This window comes from Podarcis pityusensis (genome assembly GCF_964106645.2).
Source record: "Podarcis pityusensis genome assembly, chromosome: 9".
NCBI lineage: Eukaryota > Metazoa > Chordata > Lepidosauria > Squamata > Lacertidae > Podarcis > Podarcis pityusensis.
In genome coordinates, this window is record NC_138034.1 from 37,089,026 (window position 1) to 37,104,016 (window position 14,991).

General features: G+C 44.8%; 1 protein-coding gene across 3 annotated transcripts; it reads right to left on the minus strand.

The window, feature by feature from the left end:
• Positions 1-3,133: 3,133 nt before the first annotated feature.
• Positions 3,134-12,340, minus strand: LRAT (lecithin retinol acyltransferase). 3 transcript variants are annotated; one of them, XM_081021418.1, is made up of 3 exons: positions 12,027-12,340; positions 7,343-8,032; positions 3,134-3,803 (listed from the first exon to the last, which is right to left on the minus strand). In XM_081021418.1, exons 2-3 carry the CDS (start codon positions 7,937-7,939, stop codon positions 3,651-3,653), a joined length of 750 nt encoding a protein of 249 aa, XP_080877544.1. In that variant the 5' UTR covers positions 7,940-8,032; positions 12,027-12,340; the 3' UTR covers positions 3,134-3,650. The 3 variants fall into 3 exon arrangements, with proteins under 3 accessions (XP_080877544.1, XP_080877543.1, XP_080877545.1); XM_081021417.1 differs by lacking the exon at positions 12,027-12,340 and adding an exon at positions 9,848-10,183; XM_081021419.1 differs by lacking the exon at positions 12,027-12,340 and adding an exon at positions 9,465-9,712.
• Between the last annotated feature and the right edge of the window lie 2,651 nt (positions 12,341-14,991).

Consider the following 14,991-nt stretch of genomic DNA (forward strand, 5'->3'; position numbering starts at 1 on the left):
GAGTCAAGCAGATAGGCAGCTTCTGTGAGGGCTGCAGGGGATGATTGATGGAGGCCATTTATCTTATCTAGAAGATGACAGGACTATACAATCTGGAAGAGAAGGGAGGGCCAAGCTCCTCTTTATTCTGAGGACTGCCTTCTTTCTCCCTGCTTCTGTCCTCATTGCACTTGCCCCCTGCTCCTGCCAGCAACTTCTGTTCATTTCACAAACCCTTCAGAACCGAAAGTTTTGTTTCACTGGGAGAGGGTCAAGCTTTGTCTCCTTGTGAGAGCATGTCTGTGCCTCCCATTGCTATGACTTTCAGCTCATCCAAAGTTGCAGCTTCTCCCCCAGTTGGTTTGGTGTTGTAATGCTAAAGAGAAAGGGATGATCATGTGCAAGAAGTACCAATTGCCATGGTGTTTTACTGCAGCAGTTGCCTGTTTAGACTATGCCTCCAACCGCTCCTCACTCTAAGATCTGGACTACCAGAGATCAGCAGAGTTGCTGTATGGCTTGTGGGTATCAGGGATGCAGAGTCAGTGTTTTATTCCCTCCTACCCACCCCCTTTGCAGAAGGAAAAAAGGCTCCCATGCAAATGAAACTGACCACAGCAGGAAGTTTTTCAAATTTGCATCTCAAAAAGAGGGAATGGCATGGTTGAAAGGGCCCCACATTCACATTGTTTGGGTTCACGTGTGCTAGCAGTAGAGTTGGGATCACACCAGTCATTATGCATTGGCTGGGTGCTCTACTCCAGATAGTTCTATTGGAGCTATGAATCACAGCCCTAGACTTCTTCAACTAGTTTTCCATTTACAAGCCCCCACCATTAAGCTATCTCACTTTTTAAAACTGTCTTCATCTTACGCTCAGGCAGCTTGCTGCAAAGATAGTCAATGTGGTGTCATCCAAATGTTTTGTTTTACAACTCTCTTCAGCCCCAGCCAGCATGGTGGCCAGGGATCGTGGGAGTTGATAGTCCAAAACATGGAGGTCACCAGTTTGCCTACCCCTGCATTACTGAGTCCAGACTATATTGCAGCTATTTTGGGGCAGTTTGAATTGGCCTGGCAAACTGTATATTACCAACTTGGGAACAGGTGCCCAGGTAGAAGTAACCTAAACGTAAGGTACAGTGCAGTGACGTCACCACCAGAAAACAATGGGTAACTCTGTGAGCCATTAGCAGCCGGTATGAATATGCACCCATGTGGTCTGAGTCCATTTCAACAACGGCCAGGAAACATTTAATTTTGATGGCTTTCCCTTGTATAGTCATAATTGGCTCCAACACTGAGTGTCTATTTACACAAGCAACTAACCACAGTTAGTAAGTTAGGTCTAAGACAGGTGGGGAGAAGATAAGCAGAACCCATTTTTTCAATGTATCTTCTCTCTTTTATAAAGGCATTGTTGGCCACCTGCTATTTTGTTTCCTTCAACATCTGCAAACCGGGTGATTTATAGTTATTTGAGCAATTACAAGCCCCTGCCGAGAAGATTATAGGAACTGTGTAAAGCAGATAGATAGATAGATAGATATACCGTATTTTTCGCCCTATAGGATGCACTTTTTCCACTCCAAAAATGAAGGGGAAATGTGTGTGCGTTCTATGGGGCGAATGCAGGCTTCAGAAAGCTATCTGCAAGCCTTGGGAGCCCGCGGGAGTTCCCGCCGTGCTCCCAAGGCTTGCGGATAGCAGCCTGTTCTGGGGGCTGGGGTCGGGGGAAGCTCGGGCTTCCCCTGCCCCATCCCCGCGCCTGGGGGGGGGGAGGATTTTTTTTTCTTTATTCCCCCCCCCCCAAAAAAAACCACTAGGTGCGCCCTATGGGCCGGTGCACCCTATAGGGCGAAAAATACGGTATGTATGTATGTATATGTGTATATATATATATATATATATATATATACGCAAGCCAGTTGAGTTTTAAAGGGGGGGTTATCCCATTGTTTTATCAGAGATTTAAAAAACTCTAATGCATCATAGACTGAACACAAGGGAGGACTTTCATTGCAGAAAGCATAGGTATCAGCCATGCGTCAATAAAGAGATGCATGGTTGTGATGTCAAGATGTGGGTTTTGGTACTGGTGAAAAGGAACATGACTATGTTAAGAAGCACTTCTGTTTTAAATACCAGATATTGAATTCTGAGGCTTCTTCTGGCCCACATGAAACAATCAGAAATGGCTTAAGACAGGTTAGGGGCCAGGGTAGAAATTCCAGCACACATACACACACACTCCAGTGTTATGTTAACAAATATGCCACCCAATTGTACAGTATTCTTGTTTCCTCAGACATATATCAATAGCAGCCTCTAGCTTGCTAGGAATCAACAAGGGCAGAGGCCTCTTGTGCCTCCTGCCCTGCTTGGGGGGGAGGGGGTGCTCTGACCCCGCAAGCGATCTTTTTTGTTCTTAATCGCTCTGTGGTAGCTCCTACGTAAGTGTACTCAGCACTGCGGTCTAAGTAACCGACAATTTGCCACACTTTTTACAGCACCCTGAAATCTGCTGCCTGGCGCAGGTTGTTTCACCCTTTCTAATGGCAGGTCTGGCCCTGGACACAATGATGACACATGCTTCCCACTTCCCAGTGCATTAGCTGTCATAAAGCAGCTTCATGATTTCCAACCCGATTGGTCTCATTGTCAAGAAAAGATTAAAGAGCAAGACAGTCTCCTTTCATCTTCCCTCAAAACACAGCCTTTCTCTCTTTTTTTGCTTGCTTGTTAGCCACTTGTACCAGCCAAACTGTTTTAGTCTTTACACTTCAGAAACTTCCGGCATGATTTATAACATTTAATAACAGGGACAGCTCTAGGAAGGTGCAGTTTTTTCACAGCCCTTAAATCCAGGCAGGAGGGTGGGAGGCAGTTTGTAATTTAAATGGGGAACCTCTTGATGAATTAACTTCCCACTTTATAAAACTCACTGGCAGAACTTTGGGACAGAAGTCCAGGGCCCCTCTCAGCAGAATGAGCAGGAGGTCCCCCAAACGCAGCAGGGCTGGCTTTGAAGTAAGTGAAGTAATACACATTACTATCTAAAGAGGTGGCCCCTGTAAAGCTGAGTCTAAAATTAGAAATGTAAAAAAGCAGAGGTGAACCAGTCAGAAGTTGTTAAATATGCAACAATAAAAACACACATCTGGACTTATTTTATTCCCACTGCATTTGGTTTAGAAACAACAGACTTCAAAATACAACTAGAAGAGATGCTGAATGCTAGTAGCTTGTTTTCATTCCTTATTTGTCCCCTCTCAACTAGCTAAGGACTCTAATACCCTGTTTCACTGATATTTTGAAAGACACCTCTTCCCATATTACCCTTATTGTCCAAGCCTATGCACATTTACTTGGGAGTTAGACCTATAAATTTCATTAGAATTCACTTTTGAGCTTAGGAATGCAGTTTAGGAATGCTTGCTTGGGAGTAAATCCCATGAACCCGTTGCTAAATTTGCCTTCTAGAAAGATTTTCACAAAATCTAGTGGCTTACACAGTAAGCTATTACATATTCTGGCCAATGATGCATTTAAATCATTACACAACTGGATGCCACATTTTTCTTCTGTACACAATGTTAGAAAGGTGTTTGAGCTTTCATAAATACATTGTACATTCTATTTACAACTTCTAACAAGCTCTGTGGATGCCTTTAACCCGCCATCCACAAAATGAATGGAATAATGATGGTAGGGAGGGTAGTAGAAGGTGCCAGACCCAGGCAGAGTATAGAAACCAGTCCCAGCAGTGCTGAAGCAAGAACACTCCTCTGGTCCCGAATAATCATCTTCACCGTTTCACAGAACTGCAAAAATCAGAGCAGAAATTTTTAGAATGCAAATTAAAGGCTGCTTCCAGTTGAGAAATAAATGCATGCATGGAATCATAGATTTAGCAAGAACCTTAAAGCTCATGTAGTTCAACCTCCTGCTGATGCAGGGAATTGCTACTACAACACACCAAAAAGTGACCAGCTAGTCCTGGTTGAACAAAGGAAAGTCCACCACCTTCCAGGGAAGGAGGTTATATAGCAAACTGACTTACGTAGTATTTAATTTTTTAAAATGAAATTTAGCAGGGCTAGTCCAAAATGTTTGGCTGTTACAAGCAACTATGCCGCATGATCTAAGAGATGCACCCCAACATCCTCAGTGATATTACAAAGGATATTGAAGCACTCTTGTTTATTTGGGAGGACTCCTGGCTTTGTGGAAGAGCACACCATTTGCATGCAAAATGCCACAGGTTCAAAACTTCCAAGATCTCAAGGCAGCAGGGCAGGGAAACAGCTCTACCTGAGACCACAGAGAGACATTACAGGTTAAGAGTAGGTACCCCAGTGGTCAGGAACCCACTTCCCATCCATATGAATTTCTAATTCTCCAGTTGCTGTGTGTGTTTCTAAAACCATTTGGATAATTATGTTATGTACTGCATGATGACATTGGCTAGAATTTGGTTTCAGTTCTCTGCTAACTTTTACATGATGGTATTTCAGTGCTTTCCAGCAAGTTGGTTTTGATGGACTGAAAGTAGATAATGCCTTGACTGCTTACTCTCTAGCCACCCCCATCTCAACTACCCCATCATTCCTGTGGTTTCAGGACAAAACGTCAGTAGAACTGTGATACCTGCACATTTACTATTTACTAGAGTATTGAATTGGGATGAGATGGCAGGAGTGAAATGAACAGAAAGGGGGAAAGAATAGTCTTCAGAATGTGCCAATCCACCAGTGACATCCAAGTGAGGCGTAGAGTAGTGAATAGTGGGGGTTGGCTTTTGTTTTTAAAGTGTATTTAAAATGAACAAATGAAGGCTTCAGAACTAGCTGTCCTACTTCTTAAGGAAACACACCAATTTTATTTTTTTAAAAACTAAACCAGGCAGCCTTAAGGGTTTAAAAGTTGCAAGTTTTCTCCAGCCAAGCCATTTATTAGACTAATAAAGCACTATACAAAAACTCTGTTAGATTAACAGTGCTGAACAGTAACACCAATTAAAATCTGGTTTTGTCTGTCAGAAACCTGGCAAACCTAAATGACTTCATTGGCATTTCACACAGATTCAATATTTTTAAGAGAGAGAGAGAAATTAAAGCAAAATAGCCCTTGCTCTGTTCCTGCCTGCATTGGGCACAGAGAGGTAATATGTGTTCCATTCTAATTAGCCACCCAGAAACACTGCCTCTACTACAAGAAATTATTTGCTTGGTACCTAAATAAATCTGACGTACTTCCTTTTGCAGACTTCATCAAGTTCAGCTTGTAAAAGCACGCCTCTGAGCTAACCTGGGGCTGCTGGTAATACTGCTCCTAGTCTCTGCACAATGTACCTTTATTTCTCTTGAATGGTGGAGAAGAGATCAGCTCTGCTCTTAGTACCACCTGTTAGGATATTTCCGTTCCACCTTAAAGCTACAAAGGAGAATCATAACCTTGAATTTCAGGGCATCACATTTAGATGTTTGCTAAACCACACCAAAAATATCCTGTGTTTACCCTCTGATGGAAAGATGAACTTTTTTTTTACTTTTGCAATGCCAAACCCCTGCCTGTTGGAACAGTACACAGTGTACAACCTAAACCAGTGTTCATTTTCACTCCCTGTACCCAGCTGTCCCATATGAAGAGAGACCTATTTCCTTAACACTGTTAAGCTTGAGGTGAAAGGTTCACATAGGGCCACCCTCAACAATATGAAATAAATGCTGACTAAAACATACATTCAGCAAAACGGGACTGAACTTAAGTTCTGCAGAGGATGTGCTGTGCTTCAGATGGCTGTTTTACATGCTCTGCTTTTAGATAGCAGCCAATCCAATGAATCAGAAGTTTTCACACACTAAAGATGAGAGTGGAAAAGGAAAGGACATACCTTAGCCCACACGTTTTCAACCCTTTTGAGTCCACGGCTCACTTGACCAGCTACATTCTTTCTGCGGCACCCCATTGGGGCTCAGGAGCCCAGTTATGTCACCCCTTGCCTGCAGAGCTGGCAGCCTCTCGCCCTTTTTCAAACACCCTCCTTTGTGGAGTGTTCCCTCAACCTCCTCTCCCCTCTCCTCTCCTTGGGAGTCCTCTGGGCAGCTGCTGCCCCTGGTCTCTGAGCTGCCCCCCCCACCCCAAAGTGAGGTGCCTCATCACACTGCCCCATGGGGGCGTGGAAGTACCCCCTGGCCAGCCACAGAGGCACCATTCACCTGGGGAGCTTTTAGCCAGGGCTGCTGGAACGAACAGCTGTGCAAGCCTTTGGGAGGCAGAGACACAAGAGGGCATAAGAGAAGGGATGGAAGGAAAGAGGGACAGAGGCCAGTGTTGCACCCCTTAGCCCTATCCATTTCTGCATGAGTATTAAAAAGCCAGAATCTGCAACAGCCTTGAACTGTAAGCCTTTCAGTGAATCACCATTTCATTGGGGGGGGGGGGGAGCAGGGGGAAATATATACACTATATAGCAATTCCTGCAACCAGCACCATTGTCACTAGGTAGAAAGTACTCAAAATACCAAATCTAGCATTCTGTCAGCAGTCTAAGGCCAAATTCTATTTAGATTAGTGGGCCCTTGCTAGAGGTCTGGGCTTGGATCTAAGAGAGGCAGGTGGAATGTTAAAACAATGACTTGCGCACTTTTGACTTGCAAGAAACAAAATTTAAAAGGACTGTAAGTGTAGTCAAATCCTGAGCTGAATAATAATAATAATAATAATAATAATAATAATAAATTCCATTCCTTAGGAGCAATGGGAAGATGAGCAATTTCTCTTCAACAGAGAAGGCTCTAGTTAAAATCTTTTGGGAATTGAATAGCTCTCTGCCCAGGTTTGCTTTCAGACAGGAAAACTGGATAGCCGGTGCTACAGCAGGATCTCTATACTTCCTTGGCAGCATCATCTCACACTGCCCTGTTCGCAGACGATGGAATGGCTGGACAGTTTTGTTTTTGTTTATTTGTTTATTCTGGCTCAGAGATACATTAAGTGTTTGGATAGCAGTCTTGTTGGGACAGGCAAGGAAAGCTTGGATTTGAATCTTACCACCAAGATAAAAGGCACTATATATCTTTTTATGGATTGTTAGAGATTTTGGAACACGGTTGGTTACTAATAGTTAAAGACACAAGACTGAACCAAAAATGAAACACCCTCAACTCATGCAGCTTACTTTATGTTCTGGGGGAAGGAAAGTGCAAGTGAGAAATGCTTATAGAAATAGGTTATAAATGCACAACACAGAGTCCCATACAGATAAGCCACTGTGCAATTGTCCCTTTGTGCTCTCAAAGCAAGGACTCAGAATCCTTTTGCCAGGTTGCTTGGCTAGATTTGTACAGTGGTAGTTTACCTTCTCAGTCTGGAAGCTGACTGGCGAGCCATATCTGCAGAAGGTCACAAAATGTTCACAGTTGTTCCACAGCAAGCTGTATTCAGTGGCACCCACCAGCTTTTCTGCTCTGCAGACCACCTCTTCATCACGCAGGACGTTGTTCTTGAAGAGTTTGTCCATGTGGTTTACCAGAATAGAGCCTCCATAGGCAAAGTCTTCCACTGTGTCCACACGGATCCTGGCCATTTTAGTGATGACACCAAAGATGAGTCTCTTGTTAGTCACCACCTTCTGGATCTGTTTCTGGTCGTTGGTGAGAGCAGGCAGGATATCTGGCATAAGGTGAGCCACCCGGTTATCCCCCAGGTAGATGCCAAAATGAATGAAGAGTGTTCGGGGCACCTCCAGCAAATCCCCTGGCTTGAAATAGGTGGTATCATAATAACAGCATCGTTTCTTCTTCTCTTCTTCCTCTGCACCGGAGCCCACACCAAGAAGTTTGAAGTTGGCAAGCAGCAGAAACTTTTCCAGTAGCAGGGATGCTATTTCATACATGGGGTTTTTCATGGTGCTGATCTTATTCTTATTCTGCGGCTGCAGCTGCTCCTGATTCATTCAGCTTCAGCATCTTGCCTTTTTATCATGGCAAGAGGGGCTGTCCCACAACCAGCATCAGTTTGGATTGGCAGATAGGCAAGTGGGTGGTTACTGTGGAGTGAAATAGACCTCTACTCAGAAAGTGACTCTTTCAGAAACGTTTTACAAGAGTCCCAATTATGCATTCAGTATATAGAATGGGCAGGCACACATACAAAATCACCTAGTCTAGACCATGTGCTTATCAAAATGCAAGCACTTAGTGACTGAACAGCTTGAAAGCCTAGAATGATGTAAGTACCAATGCAATCATTAGGCATTTGATTCAGATTGTGATAGATTATGACTAATGAGCCCATCCTGAGAGACTATTTGAGACACAAAAGCTGCAACATACACTTATTTTGAAGTAAGTTGTCACTGAACCTGGTAAGACTTTCTTCCAAGTAAATATGCAGGGGTTTGGGTTACAAGGCTGCATACTTATGGCACCCTGAAATTATTTCGAAGAAAATATTAGAATTGCAGACTTTTAATTGTATAGAATTAGATGCTTACATGAAAGTGAGCCCCACTGTGCTCAATGGGCCTTATTTCCTTGCACGTTTTTGCAGCCTTATTTTCAAGTAATTGCCACTGCAACCAATAGGAATAGGTTTTCAAACCTTGCCATGTAGTCAGTGTTAGGAAAATGTTGATAGGTACATCTAAGTGAAAGGTTTTTTGTTGTGTGCCATGCAAATTGGACCTGAATTTATACATGTACTGATTGAAAGATACAGAGATCTGCTTACTGATGAAAATGATTAATTTTTTTACATATACATGAACACAGCTTGGTGCTTAACATTTAAAAATATATATCTGAATTTGCAAGATGGTGAGAGATCAAATGCCATGATAGAAGTTCATTTACTTGCATTTCCTATATGAGTGTTCAAAGCATACCTTTCCACATAGTTTCCAGGTAAGATAGCATCAAGTTCCAATGCAATATATAGGGCTTTTGTCAAGTGTGGTTTCTGCTTGGCAGAAGTTTGGGAAGTGGTTTGGTTTCCCCCAGAATTGTAATGTATCCTTTTTTTATTTTAACTTTTAGAGAAGCAACAGATCTGTACAGAGTTGGGGAAGGTATACATTTCTGTTATGACAAAAAGCAAAAGCATGGGCAAACCCTTTCCACCACCCCATCCCCAGCTAATCTTTTCATGCTCCATGGAGGTACTTGCAGGGTTCTCAGAAGGAAAGTGCTAAAGAAACTGTAGTGATGGAGAAGCAGAGTGATGGGAGAAAAGCAAGCGAGCCTTTAAAAGTCATTTCTCCCTTTTCCGAATGGGCCAGTACCGTATTTCTGCTCAAACGAAAAAATAAACCGTTGGCTGGCTTTGGGGAAGGGGGGTATTAATCTTGCACTTCACACATCTATTCATGTATGGATATCCCCGTTTTAACTTTCTGCATTTCCTTTCCCTCTGACGCCTCTGTTTACACTGCCCTCCCCCACCGTGTGTGTGTGTGTGTGTGTGTGTGTGCGCGCGCGTACCTGCAAGTGAGGATAACTGATGACGTGGGCTTCGTTCCACGAAAACATCTGGCACGACAACTGCGCCAGCCTCGAGGTGCCACGAGACTCTTCGGCGGCTTGTCTGCCTGCGGCAGGCTAGCTGGGCTGCCCCAGCCGGGGAAGCCAGAGAGACGCGCCAAAGGAGCCAGCCGTGCCTCGCGGTTAAGATTGATTCTCTGCTAATCCATTATGCGGAGGGGTCAAGCCCAGCAAACAAAAGCCTCAACTCAACACCCACCCCAAGCCCATCAGGCTGCTTCTCCCCTACCCCCCCTACCCCCTCGGCCCCTGTCGGAGGATACTGTGCTTGGTAGCCCAGCGGAATCTGCGAAGCATGATTGATGGGGGGCCATTCATCTTACCTGGAAGGCGACAAGGGCTTGACAGCCGGAGCGGGGGAGGCTACTCCCCCGCGCAACCCGCCATTCTCTTTTCTAGCGGCCCCTGCCAGACTCACTTTTTGTGTGTGTTTCGCCCCCCGGCACTCCGGATCCGGAGAGGCAGAAAAGCGGCCGCTGGAAGGGGGAGAGGGCGGGGCCCCGGGAAAAGGGGGCGGATCTCTCTCGCCTCGCGCTTAGAAGAAGCGAGAGCTCCCCCTTTCCCCTTGTCTCTCAAAGCGCCGCTGGGACCGAAGGGGAGAGAGGCGTGGAGCTCTTTCTCTTTCAGCCCCTTTGCCCAAACTGTGCAACGGATCCCGATGGGCCCTGACAGGACGAGTTTCCTACCCCGCCCGGGCAGGCAGCGCTGCCTCAGGACCTCCCTGGTGGCGCAGCAGGATCGGCGGGGGCGGGGAGGAAGGGAGGCGCACCTCAGGACCTCTGGCTTCCCTAACCAGAGTTACCAGGAAGGAACTCGCAGCCAGTGTCACAGAATCGTATTTGGAAGGGGCCATGAGGGTCATCTAGCCCAACCCCCTGAAATGCAGAAATCTTTTGCCCAACGTGGGACTCGAACCCACGACCGTGAGATTAAGTCTCACGCTCTACCGACTGAATTGGACACACGCTTGGAACACCCCCAGGAGCACCTGGGATGTGTTTCTTGGATGGAAGAACGCTACACACCTGGCACTCTCCTCCGGGCTGTATGTTGCAAGAGATCTGACAGCGGTGGCAGAAGCTTGCCTGCTATTGTTAATCTTTTAATTGAGGAAGCATATTAAACTAACAAAGAAAATGAGCAAGACTTCTCCCTCCATCCCCACCCATTCAAATTCTGGGGGCGGAGAATGCCGGGGGCATCAGTTGTGAAGGGAAAACAATGGGGGAAAGGGGTGCGGTGGGGGAATAGAGCCAAGCAGTGACGGCATGCTATACTCAGCATCAATGTTTGCAAAATGAGAATTCTCCCGCGCAATTGTTTCAGCTCCTTTTCATTGATAGTGGAGATAAGCAACAGAAGGGCTGCTCTTACATTCCTGTCCTGGTTATGAACTTCTCCCCTTGATAGGCACTTGGCTTACCTGTCCTTGGTCACACCACCACAACATACATTTAAAGCACATAGGCTGTAGCCCTTCCGAGATGTTCCCAGGTTGCATTTTAGGACTGCCAATGCCACAGCTGAAGAGCAATATTGTTTTATGTTTACCCCAAAAAAGGGGGGTGTTAGTTTTTCTTCCTGGGTGCAATCTGGAAACTGCAAAGCACCTAACAGACTCCTTTCAGCTGAATGTCAGCTGCCTCCTACATACCATCTTAAAGTTGTGCCTAAATGCAGACTCCATCTGTGGCTCCAGCATCTACCCTTATGTAGAGATCTCAGGAATTCACAAACTTGTGCACTATTTTGTAACATGTTGGTCGACCTAATAAGGATGTTGCCCCAATGTAGATTTTGTAATTTAACAAATGCTATAATGTGAGTCTCAGGCCCTGAAGGGCTACTGTAGAAATCTATTTCAGATTATCCATGTGGAATTAAGAAGGAAATGGCCCAGAACTCCACTCTGTTCCACAACTAGGAACCCTTACATGACACTTATTTTAAGTGAATCTTCTGTTTCTCTTTCTTTTAGATGTATGGTTTTGAGAACTTGTTGCCTTTTAGTCTTGGCTGCATAGCTACACTCTCTCTCTCTCCCTCTCCCTCTCCCTCTCCCTCCCTCCCTCCCTCTCCCTCTCCCTCTCTCTCTCTCTCTCTCACACACACACACACACACACAAACACAAACACCCCTCAGATGCAACTCACTGTAGTATTGCAAGTGGGAACTTGAGCTGGAAGTCAGGTGGAGAGAGAGCTAAGTGTCGGTTCTTAGTGTGCAAAAAGATGTTTCCAGGATGTTTCACTCCTTGTTTAGACAGAGGCAGCCTTTGTTTTATTTTCCAGTGCCATTTAATCTTAATTCCCCCAAATGAAGGGGTACATTACAGATAAATCCAGAGAGGAAATGGCCCATGAAACCAGAGATGCTATTTAGGTTTCTGGCCAAAAGCCTTGATTGCTTGGGTGAATCTCAAAAGGAATGTATGAAAAAACTAGCGTGCCTTTTCTTACTACTTCCACTAACAAGCTGGGGAAACAACAGTTTCACCTTACCTGGCTGCTCATTAGCAGGGATGGGGGCGGGAGAGTGTTGCATTTTCTTGAAAAGCTATGCATTGATCCCATGCTGACTGCAGCTCCAGAAAATTCAGCTGTATACTCAGCCACTCTCTGAAATTAACGCTTCACTGTCCTTGTGCTGTTGGGAGTTTCAGATGCAGAAAGCAACAGTAATTAGTTTAAATATATATTTCAAAACAGGGTGGGGGTGTGTGGAAACAGGCAGAGAACATTCACAGATGTTATAGAGGGCATACTATACACATCACCCTTTATCAAGGACCTTCTCTAACTTTCATAAAAGGCAAAAGACGTAAGTCATAGAGTAAAGGTAAAAGTAAAGGTACCCCTGCCCGTACGGGCCAGTCGTGTCCGACTCTAGGGTTGTGCGCCCATCTCACTTAAGAGGCCGGGGGCCAGCGCTGTCCGCAGACACTTCCAGGTCACGTGGCTAGCGTGACGAAGCTGCTCTGGCGAGCCGGCCCCAGCGCAGCACACAGAAACGCCGTTTACCTTCCCGCTATAAAGCGGTACCTATTTATCTACTTGCACTTAGGGGTGCTTTCGAACTGCTAGGTGGGCAGGAGCTGGGACCGAAAGACAGGAGCTCACCCCGCCGCGGGGATTCGAACCGCCGACCATGCGATCGGCAAGCCCTAGGCACTGAGGTTTTACCCACAGCGCCACCCGCGTCCCACAAGTCATAGAGTAGACCCATTGAAATTACAGAGTTTAAATTAATTTCAGTGATTTCCATGGGTCTAATCAGTTACTTAGTTGGCTATCATTCACATACAACTAATTTCCTATTAAAGGAAAGACAAAACTAAATACCTTTGAAACAAGTTGAGTAAACTTTAAATAAATATTTTCTATGGTACCCTTGGATGCCATGAACAAAGGCGTTTTGAGACTGAACAATTAAGAATGACTTTGCTCCATATTCAGTAACTAGAATCAGTATAACAAAATAGGAGACTGTGTGTGTGTGTAGGTATTTCAGCTGTAGCAACAAGTATGTTGCTACACATTATTTTTGAAAAGAAAAGCGTCATATGGACACAAATCTGTCAGAACTAAAATACAGCCTAAATTTGCATTACTGTTCTACAGTATGTAAATCTGCAATACTCATTCTAGGGATTAACATCACAGCTCAACCAGTGACTCACAAAGGCTGCAATCCACCCACCTAATGGTAAGCCCCATTGACCTCACTGCGATTTACTGCTGAGTATTCATGTTTAGGATAGCACTGTAAGGATGCAATGTGCACTTACCTGCGAGCAGGCCCACACTAAAGTGGTCTTACTTTTGAGTAAACATAGGGTTGTATGAATTATATCCACACAGGCTCAATACCATGCATTGCAAAATTTTGCTGGAACAGTGCATCAGAATCTGACTTTAAATACACTTTCTCCATTAAAATGTGCTATAGAAAATATAGACACGAGAGCACAGTGCCCCAAAAACGCCTAAGATTGTGGCACCCAAAAATGCACATTTTGGGGTACTGTGCTCTTGCACGGGTCACGTAATTTGTGCAAGAACACGGCCCAGAAGCCATGAATCCCAGTTTTGCACTGGGACATGTTGGATGGTATGGTAGTACCATTCACATAACAAAAACTACCACAGAAATATTAGCATTTTCAAAAGTAGGGGATCCATGGCTTGGCTTTTGAAAAACAGAAGGTCTGCAGTACTTAGCTAATTGGGGAACACTGACCTAGAGCCTACTAAGGTGAGCTAAGCCTGGCAGGACAGCTTATGCTATGGTCTTAACCCCTTCATGCATTAATTAGACTAAAGCATGCTGGTTATTTGAGGCTGGTTACATGCCTTTCTTCCTCCCCCATAGTTTTATTTGCAAAAATAATTTTCTAATTTCAGGGAATGGGGGATTATTAAAAATACTTTGGAATTCTCTTCAGGGTGTCCAGATGGAAAGGAGAGCAGGGTACCTGCACTTGACTTGCAAACTACGCTTGCTGAAATTCCCTCTTCTGCACTCTTTTCACTTAACCATGTGTGAATTTTCTGCCAACTTCCTGACTAATCATCACCTTTGTATCACCGCTCAGTAACTTTTTTGGAAAATCTGATTTAGAACTGACTGTGCTTACTAACTATGCTAAGGCTGCAATCCTAAACTCACTTGGAAAATCAAACTGAACTGAAACCACTCCTGGAAAGACATATAAAGGTAAAGGGACCCCTGACCATTAGGTCCAGTCGTGACTGACTCTGGGGTTGCGGCACTCATCTCACTCTATTGGCCGAGGGAACCAGCGTACAGCTTCCAGGTCATGTGGCCAGCATGACTAAGCTGCTTCTGGCGAACCAGAGCAGCGCATGGAAACGCCGTTTACCTTCCTGCCGGAGCAGTGTCTATTTATCTACTTGCACTTTGACGTGCTTTCAAACTGCTAGGTTGGCAGGAGCAGGGACCGAGCAACGGGAGCTCACCCCGTCGCAGGGATTCGAACCGCCAACCTTCTGATCGGCAAGTCCTAGGCTCTGTGGTTTAACCCGCGTCCCTAAGGAAAGACATATAGGATCACACTATAAAGGTCCAATGTATTTGACCCCTTATGTATGCTGCCGATAGCCACACGCAGCTTTCCTACAAACTGGAGTCCTATTCACAGGAGAGCTGCTGGAAGGGAGGAATCATTTGGTGGCAGCACACCAGAGGCAGAGCAGTCCGTTCATACACAAAAGGATACTACAGATGACTGACTGACTTTTTAAATGTATACTTGACTAATGGACTTTAAATTAATGCAGCTAGCCACTTCCCATTCTCTCTTTTTTTATTAAATTTTCCTTTTACAAATTCGCCATCTCAAACAATTTTCACAAATTTCAGCTTTTTGGACTTCCACCAGCTTCTCCGCCAATCATCCATATTTTCCATTTTTACACATTCTCTATATTTGATATTGCCATTTAA